Source organism: Abramis brama, assembly GCF_963993115.1.
Source record: "Abramis brama genome assembly, chromosome: 11".
Classification (NCBI taxonomy): Eukaryota; Metazoa; Chordata; class Actinopteri; order Cypriniformes; family Leuciscidae; genus Abramis; species Abramis brama.
The window spans coordinates 17891086-17917924 of NC_139973.1; the positions used below are offsets into that span (position 1 = coordinate 17891086).

General features: G+C 36.9%; 1 protein-coding gene across 2 annotated transcripts in view; it reads right to left on the reverse strand.

Annotated features, from left to right (window-relative positions):
- lpp (LIM domain containing preferred translocation partner in lipoma) overlaps nt 1–26839 on the reverse strand; it is a 206374-nt gene that overhangs the window by 18963 nt on the left and 160572 nt on the right. For both annotated transcript variants that reach the window (XM_084129509.1, XM_084129510.1), the window contains one exon: nt 11954–12123. In XM_084129509.1, coding sequence (XP_083985635.1) covers nt 11954–12123 — 170 coding nt within the window. The remainder of the gene's footprint in view (nt 1–11953; nt 12124–26839) is intronic.

The following is a 26839-nucleotide window of genomic DNA, read 5'->3' on the forward strand; positions in this document are numbered from 1 at the left end:
GGCACTGAGCCAAGAACTCTTAACGTCTTTTCCCAAGACATCACCCCGCCATTACATTTCAGAGACATTATTGTACTGCCTTCACTATGGCAGTTACCTCAGAAGGTTTCACTGCAACTGTAGAATATCTCAACATTTCTTAAATATCATTTTGTGTGGAATTCATTTAAAAATCAATCTTATTTGAAAACTATACTTGCAAATCCATTTATCAGAGTAAATAAGTAAAAGATTCTGATGCAGAGTCAATATCCTTGAAGCACTATTAATAATTTTATTGCACAGTCTAAAACACACATGACAAGTTCTTAGAAATATGCTTATACTCATGTTGGTTTCATATGTATTTTTGAACAAGTTAATAGTTCTGAAAAAAAAAAAGAAAAAAAAAAAGAGTATCGTGACATTGACCATGAACTCCCCTGCTTTGTCTTCAGAAACTTTCCTCATGTTGTCCGCCTGACTTAACATCAGCTCGGAAGCAGAATTTGACCGCTCTGGACACATGGCTCCAGATCTATCTTACAACAGAGCCAAAATGCAGCAGGCAGCACTTGAAGTATCACCCCATCAGGTTGAGGTTACATATTTTCCTCCCTTAAAAGAAGTGATGCAAGTTTGACTGAAAGAAAGAAGCTACCAAACAGGCTTCATACGGTCATATTTTCTGCCTGGTTACACCCTATATTACAAGAGAACCATGCAAGTAATGAAAATCAAGTGCTGTAACCAGCTCAATAGATACACACAACACACACACAAACAGGGACAACAGCACGAAGAGGGAAGTTGCAAGGCAATTCATGCAAGTGCTATCTAATTGGGTCTCTCCTTTGAGGAATGCCAGCCAGTTAATCATGTCTGAATACACAGAACTCAATTAGTAGCTTGCTAATGCTAATGCAGACAGATATGAATATTTCAGCAGAAAGCCTCGAACGCATGCTTTGCTGCTGTACTTCCAACATCAAGGAAAACAAGCAGGGTGGATTCACCTGTCTTCATCACCCTCTGTACTTCAGCATGATAGCAGAGCGTGGGCAACGCTAACTCTTTCAAGATGTACGGCAGCCATGCCGGTGTGAGGGCTGTTCCAGAAAGGTGTTGGTGTGAGTTGCTGCCTGTTCCCTACACTTTACATCTATCAGCTTGGGCTGAAGGCAAGGTAGGAAGCAATGCCACTTGCAATCACACAAGGGAGTCAGGGTATAAAAGAAAGCTCAGACATTAATTCTGTTTTTGATCTTTAGTGCTCTTGTGATTCAGCTAAAAATTGACGTGGCTGAAGCTTGTGGTCGTGTTTATACTTCATTGTAAGCACGTGTAATTGTTGCTTTGTTTTCAAACTCTAGTGTGTCATCACCTTCCTCCAAAGCAATGACAGACATGGCTGTTGGCGCAGCCGAGTGGGTGAAAATTTGCACTGTGGCACAGTCTGGCCAACGGGATGTGAGTATCATGCAACAGAGGACATCCGTTACCAGAAGCTTCCGCTGCACACGGAAAAATGAACCCTTATTGGGCCACCCTGGGAAAATGTCTCGGCACAGCCTGGAACTTGGACATTGTGGTTCCTTTATAGAGCATGTACTCCATTACATTAGCATACAGGTCTCTTTGTTGGAAAATTGCAGGTTCTTATACTTAGGACGACTAAACTTATGCTAGGACCACTGTGTGTGTGTGTCTCAAGGTCAATACGGTAAATTAGTCCGAACTTTTTTATTTTATTTCAATGAAATGAATGTACTATATTTTAGTTTGATAATGTTTTTTATTTAACATTTTGTATTTTTAGGGGATTTTATGGTATTAAATTATATCTACGCTGTATTTATAATCCATTTATTCACTTTTTGAGCTTAGACCTGAAAATTTTATTTCCAACTTAATTTCCAACACGTAAATCTTGAATGCTTTAGAGCACAGACTTAAGTTTGATCTCTTTTCAAAGAAGACACTTGGCAGATTATTGCTGAAGTGAAAAACGTTTTAAAAAGTGAACGTTTTACATTTATTGTTATGAAAAATAATTGATATCTCAAAAAATGAGCTTTCAGTAAGATCATTTAGGACCATTTAACCTTTTCGAATCATGTCCATGTCCATTTTTTTGTGTGTTCACGTAGCAAGTGCCAAAACCTTCACCAAGTTTCGTACGATTCCGATGAAGAAAACAAAAAACAAACAAATGTAAAATAAAAATAAAAACGAAGAGCACCAGAGGGTTAAATAATATTTATAAATGAATACTTCATAATATTTGTAATATACATTTTAAAAATATATATGAATGCAAATAGTACTTCTTTTTAAAAGATTTTCCTGTCTTGTGGGCACTCATATTTGTCACTGACCCAAATAATAAAATCAAACTCTCTAGAATGCACAACCTCATAATGGTGATTGCATTTCTCCCCATATTTTCTGAGAGAGTGTGCAGTAAATCAGGCAGTAATGAAGCAGGCCATAGGGACCTGGCCATTTATCTAAACCAGCCTACATCCAACAAGTTGTATGGATCTGAATAATCATGCAGTAAAAGTCCAAGAGGAAAGATGGGGAAGGGGAAACACGTTAAACACGACCGGTTACCAGAAATTATGATCTCCAATTAATTAAGTGCTCCAGGCAATTAAGTGTTCTGACAGTAGTAACACGAGCAGCCTGGCAGGAAGAGAGCAGTTTCGACAGGGAAGAGATCTGCAGGGTGCCTACAAACAGCACCTTGCTAACATAATTAACCTCAATGCCATTCAGCCCCGCAGTTCACTTGCTTTAAAAAAAAAAAAAAAAAAAAAAAAAAAAAACTGGCCTATCCGGCAAATGAAAGCAGTCTCAGTCATTAGTCTTGTTGAGCTGATCAGCAGTGTGCAACTTACATGGAACATAATGGCATTTACCTCTTGTTGCTCAGCAGGGAGGCCATTTCCTCCACTGATCCTGGATTAAGAACTAATTTATTGGCTGTGAAAATATTGTTGTGTATTTAACATCACGGTTAAGGATTAGTTGAGTGAATAAGGTCAAGAGTGATCTTCTTAAATCTTAATTTGGCAAATCTGATCAAATCTCAAATTAAGCAGAAATTCCATACTTTATAACTTCTCACAGTGCATGGTTCATTTTCAATTGAAGGTAGTCACAGCTCCAAAAGTTCAGTTGTAAACATAAAAATTTAATTAATTGTAATAATATTTAAAATATTACTCGCATTGATGCCCTGGCGATAAGAGACTTTTCACAAAAAACGTTTTTTGTTTTTTTTTGTTAGATTTTTGCTCTGTATTGTTACAGTGTCTGTATGTAAACGAACAATGTTTACTCTTTCTCTGTGTTACCTGGAGCACGAAATTCCCATTTATTTGTCAGCAAAAGCATTTTGCGTCATTCAGCGGACTTTTGACATCTCCAGGACTTTTGCCCCTCAGCTTGGCCTAAAACATTGAGTTTATAGTCATCCAGTTTGAAATGGAGACTAAAAACTGAAATTTTTCAGATTTTCCGTATCAGTGTTCTCTCCATATTTAGGATACTTTGCAGCCATTTTCCACTGCCTACAATGCTCTAGATCCTTCACTGGAAACTAAAAATAACTATTTTCCGTTAAACATTTACTCTTTGAATTCTTGCATCCTGGAACAATAAAAGTTGACACCTTTGAGAATATAAGTTTGCTAAAAAAGTATTTCCTACTCAACCAATGCGGTATTTGAATCTGGTCAAGCCTAGGAGAAGACTGGGAGTGGCCTTGGACGGCAACATGCCCAATGCATTATGGGTGTTAAAGTTTTCCTACCTTTTTGACAACGGCCCTTTTTCTCTAGTCAGGTATCACCGATTTCATTTTTCTTTTGCCTTTCTACTGCATAGGCAAATATGTTATTTTAAAAATGGAATAAAGTTTTTTTAAAATCATATTTCTCCCCTCATATTAGGCTGAGACTTACTCTACTATACTTAACCTCTCATGGCGGTTCACTTTCAATTGTAGGTAGTCACTGCTTCATAAATTCAGTTGTAGCCTGACTATTTACTACCCCATTGGTGCTTGAAACAGTGGATCAGTCCAAAAAAGAAGCTGGCAGGCCAACATAAGGAATTGGGCTGAACCGAAAAAAATGGATATCAGTTTGTGACATAGACACTGGCCCATGGGGGACTTGGCCAAAGAGTTAAGCAAAAGATTTGAGCCAGAAAGAATTTCTGTGTGTTTCTTAATATTTATGTAGAGGAGTAAACACATGTCAAAGCTGATCTTGCACTGGGGTAAAGATCCACAAGCTGCACTTCCCCCACTAGAGCTCTCTGTACAAAGCTCTTAATTTATGATAATGTGCATCATCCTACAAACTCACTCAGAGAGAGGACACATACATTTAGCCTCAGCTGTTCATAAACCATGGGAAGGTATGACCTGTGTCACCATTACAAAAGTTCTTAAAGAGGAATTTAGAGAATGGATTCTGCCCACTGATAGAGGTGTATATTTGCACGCTAGCTAGGCCTTGCTTTAGCACCCGAATCACTAAAGGAATTATGCAAATTGGTTATCCGTGGGCCCGTTCTGTTTTAGAGTATGCAGCAGCAGCAGACTTTCGCAATGTGGCATGTTTTACATCACTGCAGACATGTAATGTATCCAACAAATGTACACTCATCTGTATCCACTGATGAATAACTGCTGCCAAGCTAAACATAAAATGTGGGTCAATGATATGACACCCGCTAGTTCAACTTTCCATGTAGTGTGTTTCCCCCAAAATAAATTATATCCAGAATTTAATACAAGTAATCAAATAAAAACAGTACAAAAGATTTCTATTTCAAATAAATACTATATTCTTTTGAACTTTCAATTCATCAAATAATCCTGGAAAAATTGATTATCACAGTTTCTACAAAAATATTAAGCAGCACAACATGTTTTCAAAATTTATACTAATAAGAAATGTTTTTAAGCTCCAAATCAGCATATTATAATTATTTCTGAAGGATCGTGTGACACTGAAGACTGGAGTAATGGCTGCTGAAAAATCAGCTTTGCTGTCTCAGTTATTTTAAATTGTAATATTACAATCATTTAATATATTACTATTTTGACTGTTTTTTTTTAATCAAATAAATGCAGCCTTGAGGCTTCTTTCAAAAACATTTCAAAATCTTATTACATTATTAGTGTTTATAATTAGTGTATATTTCACATACACTTTCACATTATTATTGAAAATGATTAAGATGTGTACGCTGGCGTGCCTTCAAGGTGTAAGGAAATGCTATATTTTTACTTGATATTTACAAAAGTTGGCGCTTTTATTGCCATTAAACTGAAACTTCTTCGTTTTTAAAAACTATATGAAACCACCACAAATACAAAGTTTACATTCTTAAGAACTTTAAAGTAAATGGAATTCTTAAATCATTAACATCTCTTTTGAATTAAATTCTATTTACCTCCTACATTCTGCTGGTGCTGCACAAGTTAACTAGCTTTACACTGAGAGAGGTCTATTTTATGTCTATTTGCATACAAACACAACACTCAGCCCACACCAAGAAACCAACTCTCCCTTTCGTCAGAGAAACACTTCTGTTCTCTCCAAAGTAGTGCCTTTTTCCTTCTGGTGTTTTACGCCATAGCAGTTTTCAGGAACATTTGTCTCTAACACTACTAATCACACAGCTCCACAGAGAAGCCTCAAGCGCTTAACTTTCTACTCAAAATCCCTGTCAAAACCCCACAGACCAAATTAACAAAGGACTAAAGGAAGAGGAAAATGATTCGGTGGCTCTGCATTTCATTGCAGAACAATTGTGAAAGCGTCTTTAAACTTTGATTTTTTTTTTTTTTGCATGAATTGACTAAAAACATTACTGTAAATACAGGGCAAACATTAGTGATCTAACTGTGAATAATGTGCTTTTGACTGTGCATAAAAGCAGTTCCCACTGTGAGATAACACTGAGAGATTATAGAGTATGTGTAAGAGACTCAGTGAGCATGTGCAGCCTTGATTACATTAGGTGTTTGAAAACGAAAAAGGTCCGAGAGCGGGTACCAGATGTATGCCACAGCTGCTGCTTTACAACACATCAGGGTAAGAAGTGAAAACAACAGACAAGCCACTGATGTTACATTAACAGGATTAGAGACCACTTCATGCAAAAAGGGGATTAATTGAGCTGTGAATAAATTGATCTGTATTGCACCACATTCAAACCAGCAATGATAAGTCAGTGATGGGTGTAGTCAGGGAAAGCCAGAGCACAAAGGCTGATTATTGCCACTGTGCTTTGTGGGTCAGTTGTGATGCTGAGAGCACATGAGTGATAAGACGACAGGAGAGCAGGAAGCAGATGACAGATAACGGAGAATCTCAAGCAGGCAGCCTTCCTGTCTATTACTGAAAGGAATGAATGATATCTAGTTGCACTGTTCAAAAGTTCTGTGTTGTCTATTGCCTAGAGGTGGAAACATGCTAACGCTATCAGTGCTGTTCCAAAGAATATGCAAAACTAGAGATTTGAACAAATGGCTTCGTATTTCCTGTTTGATGCTATAGAGAAAGATTACTGGATGTCACTGTGTGATAGCCTTTATTCCCAAACTAAACAGAACTGAAAAATACTGTTCACCACTTTAGCTTGAAATTTACATATATGCTTCCTATATGCAAATAGTTACCATTCAAAAGTTTGGGGTCTGAAACATATATATATATATATATATATATATATATATATATATATATATATATATATATATATATATCACTAATGCTTGATTAATAACTGTACAAATTGTAGCTGCACAAAGACAGATACCAAAAGTCAACCATAAGGGGAACTTGACATAATAAATGCACATATTTATAATTTTATAATTATAAATGAAATGCAGTAGATTTCATACAGAATTGGTGACATTTGCTCCTCTTAAATTAAGGATTGAAATTAGTTTGCTGAATGCTGTTAAGATATCTTTTGATGTCAAGATGACTTTTGAAGTCAAGATGAATCTAAATTTTAAAGGCTACGATGAAGAGCTGAAATCCTGTAATGAAGCAATGAGCATTATGATCAATTATAATTTTAACTCGGGATCCAACACGTTCAAATGAAAATTGTATTTAAAACACTTTAAACACACACTGACAGTCATACATCAAAGGTATTTATAGAAGGTATTAGCAAGACGTGACTAGTTTCAAAAAAGATTTCAATAAATTTAGGCTCTTTTCTTTGGGAGAAAGTAAATGACATTAGATACATAACAGGTGTTTTTCCCCCATCCTGCTCCCTAGTGGCAAACAGAGCAGTAAATGAGATGTTTATATAAGAACAATGAAAATATGAATGCTATGATCCTGTCTCTGCAGATAAATAAACTGATAAATAATGTACAATGTGCATTCTTCCTATCTTAAAAGATTCCTAGACTGACTCGCTGGCCTCATTTGAAGTTTTCCCCCAGCTCACTGGGGGACTGCCATGTCTCTATAGAGACCAAAGTCTCATGCTCATTCTCTAATCGCACAGAGGCGTATGACCCTGAGGATGAGGAGAAAAGAAGAAGAAATTACTTTCATTAAGAAATTCAGATTTCTTCCATCCTTTTGATCTTGTGCCAGAAGAACATTTATGCTGATGAAATGCATAAATAAAGTTCTTAAATTATCCCGGCTCTCTTTAGCGCATGGATCCAAGTTGGAAAACTTCCAGAGGAAGCAAGTACAATCATTCTGAAAGCTGATCAGTGTAGTGGGGTGATTCAAGAGATGGCCTGAGTCACCGATACTTCAACTGATTCATCTGTTGAAGAAGTACACAGACAGACATAATAGTCTGATGCTGTTCTTTGGAACAAAGGTTAACTATTGCTTTGCTGCCCATTTCCTATCATTTTGAAGTTCAGCTGAACAGAGCAAGTGAATCAAATATATGAACGAACTCAGTGTCTCTCTCAGTACATTGCATTGTGGCTTGAAGTACAGGGAGAGAACACAGTCAGGCATCAGTCATCCAGTGACCTTAAAGAGACAGTTCACCCCAGAAATGAAAATTCTGTCATCGACACACCCTTATGGCATAATACAATTACATTTCTTTTTTCTGTGGGAGAAAAAAAGAGATTTTGAAAAATGTCATTTTAATAAAAGTTGCATTTGGACCTCAACATTCTTCAAAATATCTCCTTCTGTGTTCCACAGGGGAAAAAAATGCATACAGATTTGAAAGAGGTTTGCATTTTTTGACGAACGATCCCTTTAATATCTGGAACTAAAAAACAGCAGCTGCTATGGTGTTGCAATGTATTATTAAAGATTTATTATTTCCAATTTGCCTGTGCTCCCCTGAATATTCAGTGATGATGCTGTGAAACTGTGCCCTGTATTGAACTCCAAGCTGGCACCGTGCCCCAGTTGCAGCGGTAAGTGTAGATGATTTAGTAAGGGTTTACTGAAAAGCTGTCGGAGTGGTAAAGGTGGTTTTGGCTTTGGTGACAGTCCTGGAAGTTTCTCTGATCCATTCTTGAGCAGTGGGCAACCAAGAAAGTCAGTGAAACCTCAGTGTTAGCACTAGTGGTTATAATGTGGAGAATTTGGCATTTCCTACAGTATCAACTATGATGCAACATAGGCTGTCATATAGTCAAAATAAATTTCACCAGCCAAAATATGAAAAAACATAACTTTTTTCTTGAAATGCCTGACATAAAGCCAGTGTGAGATAAAACGTTACATGTTAGATTCATGGATTGGCATATTTAATATTTGTAAGGGATGACGTACAGTCAGACTGAAGCTTTGTGTTGGGGTCCCGATCAACCAGTAAGGGTTTATTTTGAGAGAATGATCAACTGCTGTACAGTAACCCATTGATTACATGGCTACTTCCAATTAAATGAATTCATGGACATGGAATATGAAATATTAGGTTAATAATAAAAATTGTGCGGTCAGTCATACCATGTTGCCCTGGTCAACAGTCATTATTAAGAAGTATTTGACAGCTGAATGCCGCAAATGGCCAATCTGAATCAAGTATTTCAGAGAGCCGTCTAATAAATCAATATACATGACACTTTGGCAACTGCATTTGTCGTGAAGTGTATTCAGTACTCATCAGTCATCAAGCATCTGTTTAGACCAGAGATGCCTAAACCAGGGCCCGTGTGATGACCTTTAATTTGGCCCGCCATGCCATTGAAGCATATCTCCAATTTATTTGAACATTTTTTTGTATTATTTTTTAAATGAAATGTACTGAATATAACGCAAGTGTTTAAAACACTTAAAAAATAATAAAGTCCATTTGAATATAGTTGGATTTAGACCATTGAATTTGGTAAACAAATCTGACCAATATTAACAATATTTTCAATCTTTTTAAATTTGCATTGTCTGTATAAAAGAGAAGAACACTTAAGAAAGTGCTGGTTCAGTAATACAGTGGTTTCTTAAAAGGGAAATAGGGAAACACTGCGGCCATAACAGAATTGTAAATAGGCTACACGTGCCAGTGGAAATGGAAATAACACGAGTACAAACGGGAAACAATGATGAAATAAAAGGCAGTTTGAGGAATGGCCTGGTTTCTTTGTGAGTTGGAGGACTAATACTTATTTTTAGTGCTTACCGACTCAGGGTTTCAAAATGTTATACTTACAGTAAAGATTGATCAAACAGAAATGGACTTTTCTGCACTTTTGCTTTTGTCAAGTTAGAAGTGGGTCAGTATATGGTCCATCCTATCTATATAAACACCACAATCAGATAAAGAATCCTTTTATAACAATATATCATTTGTTTTACAGAGCCTGCTCTCTTATGTATAAAGAGCCATGGTTGAGAAAGGTCAGACCAGGTTATTGGTGGCTGAGTGTGAACTAATTTGATTGACAGGTCTTCCAAATATGTGGCTGTCATAAAGGTGTGAAAGAGTTTGTGACATCACAGTCTTTAGCACTTTGTGATGGTATTTATTTAAAATGTGTTTGTGGATCTTTCTGGACCCAAGGAATGAGTCAAAATCTGGCTACAACTACACCATCTGTTCTAAAATGCATCTTTCTCCATCGGTGGCCATTATAAAATTAGCTGTGTACAAAATTAGAATGGGAATGCTAATGGCCAACTTAGTCCATCCATTACAGACCTCAACTCAGGACTGCTAACTAAATGAATTTAATAATACTCTACTACTTTTATGTACTTTTATGTATTTTGTGACCCCTTTTCGTTTCCACACACATAAATCTGCATTGCAAAACTTAAATGAAAAAAAAAGTGTTTTGTAATAATGACAAGCAAAATATGGTTCTCAAAACTTTCAATGTCTACCAGCACAGATGTTGCACAACTCTCAGATGTGGGAAAACATGCCCAGAAAGTTTTTGAGTTTTTTATGAGAAACTCTTAACCTCTAGTTCAATGAGAAATGCAAATTTTCATGCATTACTGTAACTGTCACTAATTTCTGTTTCTCTTACTGTTCGCCTGAAGAAACAAGAGAATTTTCAACAGTTATTTCAGCAAAAAAAAAAAAAAAAGGGAAGGTGGACGGTGGAGGGAGAAAAAGGAGGCCCTGATTTGTTTCCAATCTACAAAGGAAAGTAATCCTATCTGGCAGTTTAATGTGATTTTAATACTCGTGTTACATCTCAAGTGTGATTTGCCCGTGTAAATGCTTATCAGATGTATGAGATGAAGTTGAACGTGACGCTTGGTCCTTTGCATGCGAGGCGATTGTTTGTCTAATCTTTCTGCCTCTTATGGATTTGACTACCGAGCTAACAAGTGTGAAGCAGCTCATCAGGGAAGAATGAGCAGTGTGACAGGAATAGGTGAATGATTATGAAAAGAGCAACGGTTTGGGTAACATTTCTGAAAGAACCTAAATCCAGGTTTTACACAGAGCCAGATGCTCCTGGCAGATCTTAGACAAGTCCTCAGAACATGGAGCTAATGAGAGCTGAAGCTAGCTTCATATGAAGACAAGGAAGCTAGAGCTTCAAAGAGCATGCAAACTACTGCCGCTGAAGTATTTCCTCTTAGATATGTGTGTAGCAATGTGCAGAGCGACGAGTAAATAGACAGTATGATCAACAGCTGAGGTTGCAATGTGTCAGTGTATTTATATATTTATTATTATTTACTATTTTACGTTCATGCACACAACCTTTTTTAAACGTTTGGGGTCAGTAAAATTAAAAAAAATTTAAATACATGCTGTTCTTTTGCACTTTCTATTCATTAAAGTATCCTAAAAATATATATAGCTATCATTGTTTCCACAAAAATATTAAGCAGCACAACTGTTTTCAAAACTGATAATAATAAGAAATGTTATTTAAACACCAAATCAGCATATCAGCATGATTATTGAAGGATAAAATTACACTGAAGACTGAAGTAATGGCTGGTGAATATATATAAAACATATATACAAATAGAAAACAGTTATTTTAAATTATAATAATATTTCTTAATATTACAGTTTTTACTGTATTTTTGATCAAATAGATGCAGCCTTGGTGAGCAGAAGAGATGTTAATTTTTTATTTTTAAATAAATCTTACCAACGCCAAACTTTTGAATGGTAGTGTATACATATACATACATACAGTATAATATTTATTTCAGAGCTGTGGCAAAGTAGTTTTTTGCACATATATGGAGCAGTTGTGCTACAAGAACCCCAGGTTTGAGTCCTGCCCAGATGAAAAAACAACAACAACTTGTCTGTCAAATCTGCACCATCCTACCTACAGCCAAAAAGCCAAATAAAACTTGCACAAACATTCAACATTAGAAAGAAATTACAGTAAAAATGACATACGTATGCACCAGTTGTGCACCTAGTAGATATTTTGCGTGACTTAAAAAACGTAGTACTATTAGTGTACGAGACCCAGTGTGTGCATAAAGAGTGTTCAGCAGGTCACACTCACGATATAGCAGGGTTCGCAGTAAGCCTTCTTTTCCACGGCATAAAAGGGCTTCCCTCTGAGCTTGGAACCACAGGTCATGCAGATGAAGCAGTGCACGTGGAAGACCTGGTCCATGGCGGTACAACCCGTCCCTTCACCGACCACATTCTCCCCACAGCACGCACACCGACCTGCAAAATACAGCAGTGGAATTATTGTATGGATGCTGATGGCAAATTATATAAACTAAACAAAATAAAATAAAATAAAAACAACAACATGGTGAGAGATTTAAAAAAAAACAAAAAACTGTAGAAGTAAAGGTTAAATGGATAATATACATATAGTGTAAACAGCATCATTTGCCACTTTCATTTAAAAAAAAAAATATATATATATATATATATATATATTTTAATTAAGAATGGCTATTTCAAGTGAAGATATGGGTTATTCACCCTTTGCTCTCCTCCAAACCACAAGGTTATGTGTCAATTTTTTATTTTATTTTTTAAATCAGATCAGATGTTTCAACTCTAAAGCAGACTAACACTTCAGCTTTCAGGTTCAGAGATAATATCGAATAAACAGTTTGTCTGTCGCCTCTTTCAAGCATACTCTTCTTTCTGGTACAACCAATGATAACATAATCTACTCTACTGAGTAATTGCACGTCTTACGGATAAAAAGAATTAAAAGACTCAATGTCAAAAGAAACAGAATATGAGGAGCATTTCTAAAGTTAGGTTGATACCATCTCCAGGGAATTTACCCCTTTAAAGTGTTTGGATTTTTTTTTTCCTTTTTAAAAAGGGCAAAGTGATCGGTTGCCCTACAATTGTAGAAATCTAAGGCGCTTAATAAGGTCAGTCACTTAATAGAGACTGAGCTGTTTTTTTTTTTTTTCTCTTTGCGAAGAGAATGGAGATCAATGCATCACCGCTTGCACAAATACCACCCACCATCTGTCAACTCGCCCATCACAACATGCTAAAACAGATGAAACTTATCACTCAGACGATGTCAGATGCGTAAAGAGCAGGGATATCTCATATTCAATTTAAACACTAATAAAATCCATCGCATCTCTCTTCAGACCAATCTTCCCCTAAAAGCCACATATAATATCCCCACTGGAATGAGAATAAGATTAAACAACACATTGGCACATTGACACACACACACACACACAATCTTTTTATGATAAAACGAAACTTTGGAAGTGGAAAGAGCACAATCTTTGTGTTATAGGGCATCTGCCATTGCACCCAAAAAAGATCCTGATTGCATATTGTGTGACACGGCATTTGGATATCTGTAATTGAGTTGAAGCTATCTTTAATTGAGCTTAAGATGTCTCCAACTCAATGCAAAGATATCTTCAAACCAATTAATGACGCTAGCAGTTTAATTAGCAGTATCAGGAAATAATGCGCTTTAGAGCCATATCTTGTGGTGTTTTCCTTTTTACACATCTGAGGACAGATACGATCTCAAAAAAAGAGAATGTGAGATATTATGAATTAATTTACTTAACTTTAGTTCTGTAGTTCCTCATTTTTCTTTTCTCTTTCTTTTGTGCTTCATTTAAGCCTGTTTTTAGAAATGATACACTCTGTGACTGCAATGAGAGCCAGAGTTCAAGCTTGTCACAGACAAAAGGCGAAGCAGCGAGGAGGAGAAATATCAGACACGCTCCCATTTCCACCGCTGAAGCTGTCGGCGGCATCAACAAAACAGACTGAACTTTTCCGCTCTTCAGATTAGATATCAAAGCTGAGCTGAATATGAGCACCTCTTCTCAACAAAGTTTTAATCGGAGATAATTCTCCTCGTGTGTGTGGATTAACACGGGAATATCTGTTCAGTTTGATCGATGCATTGCAAAAAAATCAGTACTTTTATCTTGTTTTCTAGTAAAAAAAAAAATATCTAAACATTATTAAATAAGATAAATTTACGTAAAACTGTGAGATTAAGAGAATACATTTTAAAATATTCTTACTACTGTAAACATGAAAAAAAGCATATTCTCTAAAACAAGTCAGACCTAATCAAGCCTTGACCTTGATATTAAGCTATTTTGCGTTTCAAGTAAATGTACACTACCATTCAAATGTTTGCGGTCAGTATGATTTTTTCAGTATTTTTGTTTCTCATGAATGCATTAAATTTCAAATAAATCTTCTTTCTGTTCATTAAAAAAAAAACTGAAAATAATGTAGCACTGTGCAAAAATATTAAGCAACACAATTGTTTGCAACTGAAAATAATAAGAAATATTTCTTGAGCACCAAAGCAGCATATTAGAATGATTTCTGAAGGATCATGTGACACTGAAGACTGGAGTAATGATGCTGAACATATTAAAATAGAAAACCGTTATTTTAAAGTGTAATATTATTACACAATACTACTATTTTAAATCAAATACATGAGTTTTGCTGTGCATTTTTAACATTTTAAAAAAAATCGTACCAACCCCAAACATTTGAACGGTAGTGTATCTTGTTTTAAGATTATTATTCTTGTTTTTTATCATTTAAAAGAGTGTGTGAAGACAAAAGTGCTTTATGGTTGATTCTGTAGATAGCTATACAGACCATTACTTTAATTAAAGGCACTGTGAAATGATCCGACACAAGGTTTCCATGAATTGTCACACCTGTCTATGAAACAGCAGCATAATAAATGAATGTCATGTTGATAAATAATTAGCACTTAGCCCTATGTTGTGTGCTCCATGTTGAACTGTCACTAAAACTAATGTGAGCTACTTCACTGACGCTGATCTCTAGATAATTCCCCCTCCATCCCGCTGAGCTGTACCTGCAGCAGGGTTCTGCTAAGGAACAGCACAGAGCAGGCGGAGGAAATAAAGTGGAGCCGTCTGCCTGCCGCAGCTCCCCAGGGGACCTGTGGGGGTGGGAGGAATCCCAGGCAGAGGTAATCACTTCAGATGGGCTGAAACAAGAGTGGCACTGGATCACAGGCCCCTCTGAGCCAAACCGGTGTGTGAGAGAGACAAGCACAGAAAAAGAGAAGAGAGAAAGTGAGAGTGGGAAATACAGTCAAGGGATGAGCGCAGGTCACCCTCAGAGCCTGAGTGGAGGAAACCGTTCAGAAATCCTCTTTCCCCAGTGGAGGGGGAATGCCTTGGACTCTCAGGATGTACAGAGAAATCCTCAAATGCCTTTAGAGCATATAAGGTCACTTTTGTCAGGTGAAGGACCAGTTCAACAGAAAAACCGGACCACATAACACTCAAAACAATTACCTAAGTAGTGTACTAACTATCCTTATACCCTATCTTAAATAAAAGATACACTTTTACAGATACGTAACTTTGCCATAGTTAAGTTGAAAACTAAGCTTAGATCTAATGAAGTTAAATGACCTGAATATTTGTCACCACAAGCTTAAATATGCTGACAAATCACCATCAGTTATGTTATAGTCAACAGACTATACACTTTATCACAAATTACAGAGTTTACAATTATCACAGTTAATATTAATCAGCAACATAAGATTAGTTAGCGCTTTATTAATTTGAGAAAAACAACAACATTACAACGTGTATTTTTGGGCTTGTCAAAGTTAGTGTATTATCTTAAGATATCCACTCTGTGTTTAATACACTTATTTTTATATATTTGGCAAATTTCATAATACTTTTTTCTGCTTTCTAAAGGTTATAAATATGTGTGTGTGTGTGTGTGTGTGTGTGTGTGTGAATTATTAGAGAATTGTTTGGTCACACTTTAGATTAGGGTCCAATTCTCACTATTAACTATGACTTTTGCCTCAATAAACTCCTTATTACTACTTATTAGTCATTAGTAATGTAGTTTGTTACGTTTAGGTATTGGGTAGGAATTGGGTTGGATTAGGGATGTAGAATATGGTCATGCAGAATAAGGCATTAGTATGTGCTTTATACTAATATCAGCCAATATAGTAGTAATACGCATGCTAAACTAACTAGTTAATAGTGAGAATTGTACCCTAAATTAAAATGCTACCAAGTATACAGTAGACTTTGGCTTTAATACAGTAGTCTTAGGTGGACGTGATCACAGATCATTCAGTAACACTTGTCTGTAGGTGAATTTGGTCATTGTTATTTAGCAGTCGTCCGGTTTCCACAGGCTATAAGTCACGTTTCTCTCAATATTGGAGTCAGTAGGGAATACAGTTAGAGGACCCACATAAATTACATCAGCAGCTCTAAAGAAATCTCTACAGACACTCAAACAGTCCAAAGTCACACACAAATAATATATTATGTGAAGCCTAATATCTGCAGGCAGGAGATCAGCGAGTTACAACTGTCTCTGTAAATGTGGGGCCTAGTTGTTCTTTGACTCATTCGTAGCCGCAAACATCTCTGGTGAATCCGTCACTTTCAGACTGAGCTTAATAGAAAAGTTTATTTTTCAGTTTATAAATGACCACATTTTTACTATCAGCTGCTCACAACCCGATTCTTAATAAAAGCACCATTTGTACATCTCTATCAAGCTCAATTGCTTTTGAGAAAAAAAGAAAAGAAAAAAAATCACTGGGCAGAGAGGGCTCATGAAAGAGCCTTCGCTCCCCTGTGTCCCTTGCTCTGGGAATGGAAGGCGAGTCTTCATATTAAAACTTCAAATAGTTCCTTTGTAACCAGAAGGGGTAGGAGTGGTAGAGTTCATTTACACTTTACACTTTCTCTTCTGTTTTCACCATCCCTATGAAGCCTCTATTCTTTCTTATATGCAACCTCAGAAAAAAAAAGAGAAATAATAAGGATGGAATGAAGGAAGAAGAAAGAGGCCGAGCGTGTTGCTCACAAGCTTTGTGAAAGGCTTAAAGCGGTTAGGCATTTTAATTGGATAAAAGGAGAAGATTAAAGAGTTCTTGACTCCGTTCCATAAATAATTGATTTCTAATGTATTTGTGGTGGCAGGCTGATGCTGTTGTTTGGCGATGGTGGATGTTTTGAGTGGCAGGCCTGCTAAGATTTCCTGCACATCTCCGTCTCGCCGCTCTTTGTTTTTTCACGCTGCGATGCAAGAGAGGTGCATGAAAGGCGGCGCGAGCGCGAGCAGCAATTTTGATCTTACATTGCCGGAAATCAAAGATCATGCGTGTAAAGAGGGAACGCAAAGAACTTTTTTTGTGGAAGGCCAAACTTTCCTGACTCGCTTAGAAAAGAAGGTGTAATTCTTTAAGGAGGAAACACAGCCTTCTCAGTACTGGGAGACAAAGCGCATCGCTACAACACACATGTAAACAAATAAACACAACAGATCCACAACACATATTCTGGGCTTGCAAGAACTTTGTTTCTTCAGAAAGAATATTTTGCGGTGTAAACAACAGAGCGTTATTAGACAGAAATAGTAATGCAACACAGATTCCCACAGATGGAATTCATCTCGTTTTTTAGGAACAATAGTAAACACATTCCTGCAGCTGGAGTGAAAAAATGAAATGATTTAAAAAAAACATCTGTTTCAACAGCAAATTCCGCTCCAGCAAATTATGCTGCTCTAATTCACAAATTTATTACAGAGCAATGTTACCAAACACACGCTTTGTTTCCCCCACCCACCCCACACAAAAGCTGGGGAAGAAAAAAATAAATCTGTTGTGACAGGCTCTGTGTGCAAAGAACGAAAAAAGATACAAAGTCATGCAAAATGTTTATATATTAGATTGCTAATGGCGTCAATGTGATGCCATTTTTGTGTTCTATCCATTAATTTATTCAAAATACAGTCAAATTCACACATGCAATGAGTTTAATACACCTCTTCTATGATGAGCATAACTTCTGTTCTAAGAATAATTATTTTTTATGGGGCAACAGTCCTGATATCATAATGAAGAAAAATAAATAAATAATTAAATACTTGAAAAGAAAACCTAAGTACTTTAACATAATATTGCATTATTATTATTTAAAAAAAATGCTTTTTAATTTCTAAAAAAAAAAAAAAAAACATTTGTCCAAATGCCAGCATAAATGCAATATTTCTTAACACACATTTATTTTTGAACTAGACTTTTAAACGATTTTTTGTTTTCTTTATTATGGACACTTAGCGCTAAAAGGTTTTCAACAATTACACTAAAAGCTTCAAATTTCCACTTCTTTGTATTGTTTTGAAATTTCTGTCTTCTTCTTGTGTTTTCCCTATTCACTCCTCCTGTCTTTTCTGTGTGCATTCATTCCAAAGGCCTTCTACGTAGTTGTACGGCTGGTTTTACTCCAGATGACAAAAGGAATGGGTGTCATCAATGTGCTTCAATCTCTCAATGCCCCTTACCCATAACCCCCTGTAATCTCATTCCCATATCAGCAAAAGATGATGAGGCAGAATGGGATGTGACTCTGGAGCGGGGGGAAACATGCCACAATGCATTACCTCTCAGTGTGTCAGGCCTGCAGGGCAGCGTGCAGATGACAGAGAGGGTGTGGGGGAAACGTATGGGTAACACGTCCTGGAAGTAGGTGGGAACTGTGACATGGACAGGTGCCAGAGTGTAAACTGGCCGAGTGAAAAAAAAAAAGAAAAAAAAAAAAGAGAGAAAGCGAGATAAAGAAGAGAGTTAGAGCGTGGAGGTGAATGTGTTGGACTGCATGTTTGTGTGGCACAAAACATTCTTTCTTGGGGTCAAACGCTCACCCACGAATGAAATCTAGCAACATGATTCATAGTAAGCCCTCCAGCTCCTTAAACTAGGCCTGCAACGCAGACAATCTTGCAAGCCTCAGTGGAGCTGTCTCAACGAGGCACAATCGCCGACCCGCAATCTCCGACAATGAAGGTTCGTGTTAGATGATATGACCTCACATGAACCATCGAGGAAAACAGGCCCTCCCTGACCATCTGAGGTAGGAGCCGGGAGAGGAGAGAGAAAGAGAGAAAGGAGAGACTGTTTTAAGTGGCACGCCACACTCTGATGTGAGACTAGAAAGCAGTGTGTCCTTGGTCTTGAAGAGCTGAAACATAAACACGCCATACAAGAATAAAAAAGGCGAGAAAGAAACAGCAGCCAATACTCATGTGTGCATGGAAGAAAAAATATGCAGAATCCAGACAAGGATCTAACTATATATTCAGGGCCCAATTTAATTATTTAAAAGAATAGTTCACCTAAAAATAAAAATGCTGTCATGATTTCCTCAACCTCATGTTGTTCCAAACCAAACTTTTTCTTCCGTGAAACAAACAGATGAATTTATGAAAAATATTTGGTGTGTATTCAAGTAAATTGTCAGTTATGTTTCAAGTGAACGTAAACAGAGTTGAGAAAGAAAATGCATGTGTAACAGTATAATGGATCCTTAAAGGCCTTAAAGTGACAGCAGCCTAATATTCCTGCTGCCAAATTATGAGATAATATTAAAAAAATATCTGTTCCCTGTACCCTGTTCATATTGATATCAATACCTGTATATTGGTATATATCACATAGCCCATTTAGATAGTATGGCAGTGGTTTTCAACCAAATTAACAAACCATTATTAATATACTTCAATAATCCAACTTTAATCTAAATTAAAATGTATTTTTTTCCTTCCCTAAATAGTTTTTATCGCAGAACAAATCATTCTTAAAACGTCTACAAATAACAACTATTATTTGTGGTTAGTTAATTTTATATCAACTCTCACAGTGAAAAAAAAAAAGTTTTAAAATAGCTTTGTCATCATAACAGAAGAAATATTTTAGTCTTCATGGGGGTGCCTTCAAATTTTCTGTTGAGCAAAATCTCAAAAAGGATAAGAACCACTGTTATTAGGGATGCTTTTATGGTAGTTTTAAGTTCTAAGATCCCTTTTTGAAAATCTAATTCTCCAGTCCCCGTTCATTGTAACTGCATGGAAAACAGCGACCAGTACATTGATACATTGATACCTTCTTCTGTGGAACACAAAAAGGAGAATGGTTTATGCATTTTGAACAAATTGAGTGAACAAATGCTTTAACCCTCTGGGGTCTAAGGTGTTTTTGGGCTCCTTGAGATGTTTTGACATGCCCTGACATTTGTGTTTTTTTCAGTTGCTTATAAACATATTAATGGCAAAGGTGCCATTACACTCTATTCAGCACAAACAGGGCTACCATAATATGTGAGCAACATGTATGTACATGTTTGTATTTTTGAGAGAATAATGTTTAGAAACAACTATTGAAAACATCATGCTGCTATCTGCTAATCTGAATATTGGCGGATATGACTCTGGATTCATAGGAGGTGAATACATGGATTATATCGTCACCAGCCATTCAAAGATTTTCATGATATTTATGTTATCTTCAGAGGACTCTGTGAGTTAACAAGCATCAGGTCGCACCTCTCAAGGAGGCGAAGAGTTAGTGTAGAGGTAAGAGGGCAGAGTCCCTCCCAGTCGACATTAGAGCTGATGGAACAGAATGAACATAGGAAGCACTAGGGCTTTTCAAGTCAACCAATCAAATTCATATACTGCACAATAGAAGTATACAGAATTACATACATTAAAAAGAAAAAGAAAAAAAAACTGTTCTGACATGGTCAGGCCAGCTTATTAAACATTATATACAGTGAAAGTGTTCACGCATCTGCAGTATTAACATGATCCACTTCTACCTGTTTGTTCAAGAGCTGCTCAACTGCTAGAGGGCAAACATGGAGGGGGATGGAGTTTGTGTTCATTGCAGGGTAAAGTTAACCAAATCAATACAATCACAAACTGAATGTGATCGCTTGTCTAATAACCCAGGATTTGAACTCGGGACTCAGTAATCTCATTATGAGTAAACATTTAGTTGTCAAAACATGATCGTTGCAGATTTATACATATATTGTAATTTATTTGCACTGCCTTTAAAAAAAAAAAAAAAAGTTATTTAAGAAATATATAGTAAATATAGCCTATTCTACACAGTCAAAGATACATGGAATGGGGTACTACATATAAAATACATGTAAGTCCCGGTTATTTTTGGAAAACATGGCACGTTTTACCATTGTTATGCAGACAACACCCAAATGTATCTGCCTCTGAAGCATAAGAATGACTTAGACTCTCTTGCTGCCTGCCTTTCTGAAGCCTGGATGTCTTTAAATTTCTTAACTTTAAACGAGAGTAAACTGAGATTATTGCGCTTGGCCTCTCTGAAACCCTGATTTAAACGTTGGTGTTTAATTTTCTTATGTTAAATCGTGTGTGAAACATTTGTGAGTTTTATTAGATAGTGGCCATAAAGTTTGATTAGCAAGTTAACCTATAGTTGTCAAATATAGTTTCTAACAAGAGAACTTTGGCTAAAGTGAAGTCATTCATTTATTTTTAAGAACACTGAAACAGCGATTCATGCTTTTATTTCCTCTAGACTTGACAACTGCAATTCCCTGTATTTGGGGATCAGCCATTCCACTCTTTTTCCTCTTTCATTACCTCAATTACAAATGGTTCAAAATGTGGCAGCAAGACTTTTAACATGGTTTTTGCAAATGTGAATATATTACTCATGTCTCTACACTGGCGTACGGTCCGTTATATAATTGATTTCAAATTGCTCTTGCTTGTTTTTAAAACTTTAATGGTCTAGTACATTCTTTCCTCTCTGACCCTTTTGCTAGAACATTTTTCAGTGAGAACTCGTAGGTCCGCCAACCAAAGTTTACTAACTGTTCCTAAGTCTAAGCTAAAATCTAGGGGTGATCATACACCGTAGTTGAACCAAAACGGTGTAACAGTTTATTAATTCCTATTAGAAGTGTAGCAACAGTACATATTTTTAAATCAGAATTATATACACATCTATTCTATTTAGCCTACAACTTGTGATGTCTTCTTGTTGGCTGCTGTTTTTATGTCTTGCATCATTTTCATCTTATGTATATTTCTTTTGGGGTATTTGTAACTTATTCGAGTCATTGTACAGCACATTGGTCAACTGATGTTGCTTTTAATTGTGCTTTATAAATAAATTGAGATTAAGATCCCTGTAGATCTTTTTTTCTTCTCAAAGTTGTTTCAGCTATGCTTTCCAGGTCTATCTAGACCTGAACTCCTCCTTGTTTTGTTCAGCATAGGTACTTAAGGGCCTCTGTGATCCACAACTGCTGGGGAATAGCATGATATTGGGGAAAGCATTTGGCCTTTTTATAGGGATTGCCATTGTCTGCACATTAATAAAGTGTACTGTATAATTTAGAGTAATGATGTTCTTACCATTTGCCTTACAGAACATATCCCATTTGCAAAGCCCTCTCAGCTTTGTCTATTTCTTCAAATTGAACATGAAAACCCCTGTGGCAGTTAATATGTTGCCCACAGTAAGTAGTTTGACATTTGGGTCATAAAATCTGTGCTTTACCCTTGTAACGCCATTGGCCGTGCCATTTATTCATAAACAAAAACACTTTTCTTACTCTTGCTAATGAACAAGGAAAAACCAAAATGCAACTGTGGAGTCTAGAGCATCAGCTCTCGGCCAAGTTTCAGTGTTTGTATTCTCATTCACTCTTGGTCAGTTGCTTGTCTATTTTATTAACCAGAGACTTAACATTGCCCAAGGCAGGTAAGGCCTGGATCTTTTCCTTTTGATTCTACACAAGCTTTCTTTTCCCAGCATCAGCGTGGGAACCCATTGGCAGCTTGTAAACAAAAGATTCTTCTTGTTGTTCAGCAAAATTATTCTTGCTGCCCATTGTGGAAACACATATTACAAATTTCCAAATGTCAATAAAACATGAAACATTTTCAGCTATGTCCCGTGTTTGTAGTTAGTAATGCTTTGATGTTAAAACATTTAAAATACTGTTGCAAACAAAAAATATAACAGTTGTAACACTTTTGCATGCTGTATTTAAGAGCAAAACCCTGTTTTATTCATTAATTACCCATATCCACTCTAACTAAATGCTAAATTCTCTAAAATAGTGGTGCACAAATTGCATTCAGCACTGATTTTGTCGGCATGTTTGCACTGTACCTGAGCTCGTTCAGTGCACTGGGTGCTAAAAAAAATGCATACGAAGATAAACAGCATGCACCTTTTTGCCGGGACTTTATTACCAAATTTTAAGTGCCACCTCTAAATGTTACTTAAAGGACAATAATAAGCATAGGTTCACTGGTTTACTGTTCATGTAGTTCTTAGCCTGTTTTAGGGGTACAGTACTTTAACATGCCACAAATCCCATGTTTCTACACACACACACACAAGTGGGAGCGAATTTTAAAGCACACTCCTGAGACTTCGCTAAGGGCAAGTGCGTAATATGCAAATGCTCAACCAGAGTATCTAGGACAATGCACAACGCTCTCTGATATAAAGCTCTATTAATACACTCCGAGACAATGAAGCCTTTTACAGAAGTGTTGATAATGTTGCGTTTGAAACACAAAGCTGAATGCCACTTGACCCATTTACTACAGTCCAACGTCTGGGGTCTCACATACTATGTGTTCAAAAAAATCTCAAACTCTTCCAAGTTTCTTCATCAAGTTTTCATGGCAAGATGTCTCATAAATTATGAGAGCATCTCCAGCTGACTTTAGAAAAACGCTTCAATTCCCGACTCCTATCCACAGCACAAAGAAAGGAAAAAAGTTTTGGTTGACCATTGAGTCATTCGCCTTTCGAAATCTTTAATCTGATTTTTCGAAATCTTTGAAAATTGATCTGACGCATTTTTGCACCCCAGAAGTTTTTTTGGAGAGCCAAACTGCGGAGCTAAGGAATTGCTCCTCATCTAAACTCTTCTGAGAGTTCCCTAATGAATTACACAAACTCAATCTCTCTGAGTACAAAAAAGAACAGGATCTCTCGTAGAGTACAGTGAGACAGAAATATCAATTAATCAGAAACTTCAGAGACAGTTTTGGTAGCAATTCACTTACATGGCATATACAGTGTGCCTCAAAGTCTGCATTATTCAGTTCTGTGTCTCGCTTGTGCTCTTTAGAAATGAAAATACCACGTAATGGAGGAAGGAGGTGCTGAGTGTGTTGGCTTGAACTGTGATGAATGCAGTCAACTGTGAAAACTATTACGTGTTCCTTGTCTTATGACGGATTATGTTCTAGCACAGTGTACAACTGAATTACCACCTAACCAATCTCTGCTAATAATTACACTAATTTATCTAGCCTCATACTTTTCTCATACTTAAGGGTTGTTGTATTCAGGATGAGAAACAGAAGAAAACGGAATGTCTCTGGAGAAGCCAAGTCCTCTGTTCCAGCAGTACAAACTACAATAACGCCAACTGAGGGAGCGCTAAGCGTCCAGCCGGGAGAGATCATGGCATTGACTCTGATTAATTTAGTTAATTATTAGCCTTGGGGTTCCATTTCAGCAGTCACTCACAGCACCCGTTCTATCCCCCATCCTGCCCTTTTAAAAGGAAGGAGGCCTTGAACAAGCAATCAGATGGGTAGCAATTACAGAGTTTCTTATACTCAAAGGGTTCCTCATCTTTCAGCCCAGATCTTCAGAGGAGTTCTGGATGACATCCTGCAGGATCATAAGATAAATCTTAAGGGAAGGAGATTTGTGGGGAAGACAGGCAGAAATGAAATGTAAGGAAGCAATCTCTTTATCTCTGCAATAGGTTTTTGACCCCATGAATTAGTTGACAATTTGCTTCTTTTTGACATATTTCAATTAAAATCGGACGCTGGGCTGGGACAAATCAAAGGGCTGTTTTAAAGAGGACCTGTTATGCTTTTTTATTCAATTTTTTTAATACATTTTAAATTTTCTTTAGTGTGTTGCTATTTGAGCATGAAAGAGGTTTGCAAAGATACAAAGCACAAAGTCCAGGAGTTAGTCTCTGTGGGCCCTATTTTAACGATCTAAGCGCATGGTCTAAAGCGCAGGGCTCAAGTTCACTTAGGGCGTGTCCGAATCCACTTTTGCTAGTTTAACAACGGGAAAAATGGTTGGTGTGCCAGGCGCATGGTCTAAAAGGGTTGTCCCTATTCTCTTAATGAGTAATGGGTGTGTTTTGGGATTTACGTGCGTTAAACCAATCAGAGTCTCATCTCCCATTCCCTTTAAATGCCAGTTGCACTCGCGCCATGGCAGATTCGCTATTTACATGACAAATTTGATAGTGGAAAGATCGAACGCGTCTCCAGAGTGCAAACAGAACTGCTCGTGCGCGAGGTAAAAGTGCGCAAGCAGACCATATATGGGACAAGCCGGATTCCACCATATCTTTATGTACACAATAATAATCTTTTACATTGTAATCCTTTTAATTTTAATATTTGGCTTGTTTGTGTGATGCTGTGCGTCCCTGTGTGTTTAATAAGCAGAATGTACGCGCGTTGTGGACCCGCCTATTGGCGCACATTACTAAAACGCTCTTTAAAGAACAAAAAAAATATTGCGCCATTGACTTTAGACCAGGTTTCAGTCTATTTCTGTTGCCTCAAAATAGCAACGCGCCAACAATGCGCCAGAACACACCTAGTTTTCAGACCAGCACGCCCCATGGGCACACAAAATGGGCGCAAATGCATTTGCTATTTAAACAACGTGGCGCAGGACGTGAAAATGATAACTGCGTCGGACTGAAACTTTAGAAATGGTGCTTACCGACATAGGGCCCTATTTTACACCCGGCACTGCATTGTGCCGGGTGTAAGATAGGGCCCTATGTCAGTAAGCACCATTTCTAAACTCCCTGAAACGCCTCAATTGTAGCCTTGAGTTTCCTTCCAGGAATGTATGTCACAATATTCCTCATTTAAATAATTCACGTCCAAGACATAAGAAGAAAAAAGAAAAGAAAAGAAAAGAAAAGAAAAGAAAAGAAAAGAAAAGAAAAGAAAAAAGGGCCGATGCCTAGTTGAGTTGAATTAGTTGTGTGTTGAAACATGTGGTTATAGTAAGGGGCGTGATATTTCCAAAAACACGCTCAAAGCGGTTGACCAATCACAGCACAATGGTCCAGCTGAAAAACCGGAGCACATTGCGCTTTTTGGAAGGAGGGGCTTAATAGAGACAGACACTAAACAAAGCGTTACTGACAGACTGGGAAGAGAGGAGCTGAAACAATGTAAAATATGTGAAAAATAATGAGTTTTTTTTAACATTCAAGTAAAACCTATTCTATTAGACCCCAAAAACAAAATCAAGACTTTGTAAAAGGGCATCAAATTTGCATCACAGTCTGGTAAAAAATATGATTTGCTACGTGCTAATAGGTGGCAGTAAGAGTGGACATTATAGAGAACTTTCAATTGGATAAATGTTGAGCTCCTTTTACGGAAATCTGTTCTTTTTCTCTTTTTTAATAAAAGGGGATGCTTAACCTTAAATAAAATAAAATGCCCAGTGGCAGTAATGTGGCATGCAGCAATAAATATCTATTTTATTTCATTTTACTTTATTATATTATCTTGTAGAGCTGTCAAATGTAGATTATATGTAGAGCTGTCAAAATTAATGCGTTAATTTTGTGATTAATTTTTTGTCAGTTTACACAATTAAAAATATGCAGTTTTTAGTTTTTAATATGCAGTTTTAAACATGCAGTTTTCAAACCTGTCCTGTATGTTTCTCTCATCTAACACGCCTGATTCAACTCATCAGCTCATTAGTAGAGACTGCAAGACCTGGGCTGTGTCTGAAACCTATTCCCTATATTAGTCCACTTATTATCGTTCATTTGAGGGAGTGAATGAAAACGAGTGAGTGAATTTGGACAGTGAGTACGCCGGAAGGGCTGCCGCTTGTGCATAGCTTGTGCTTGCTGTTTAAAAATCATTTGAAACTTAACAAACTGGCAGCTCCAGTAGTAATGAAAAAATGTATCTTGAACTCTGACATGGAAACTACATATAAACCTTCATTAAATTATTTAATAATTATTTAATAATCAATTAAAAAGGAATTTGTAAC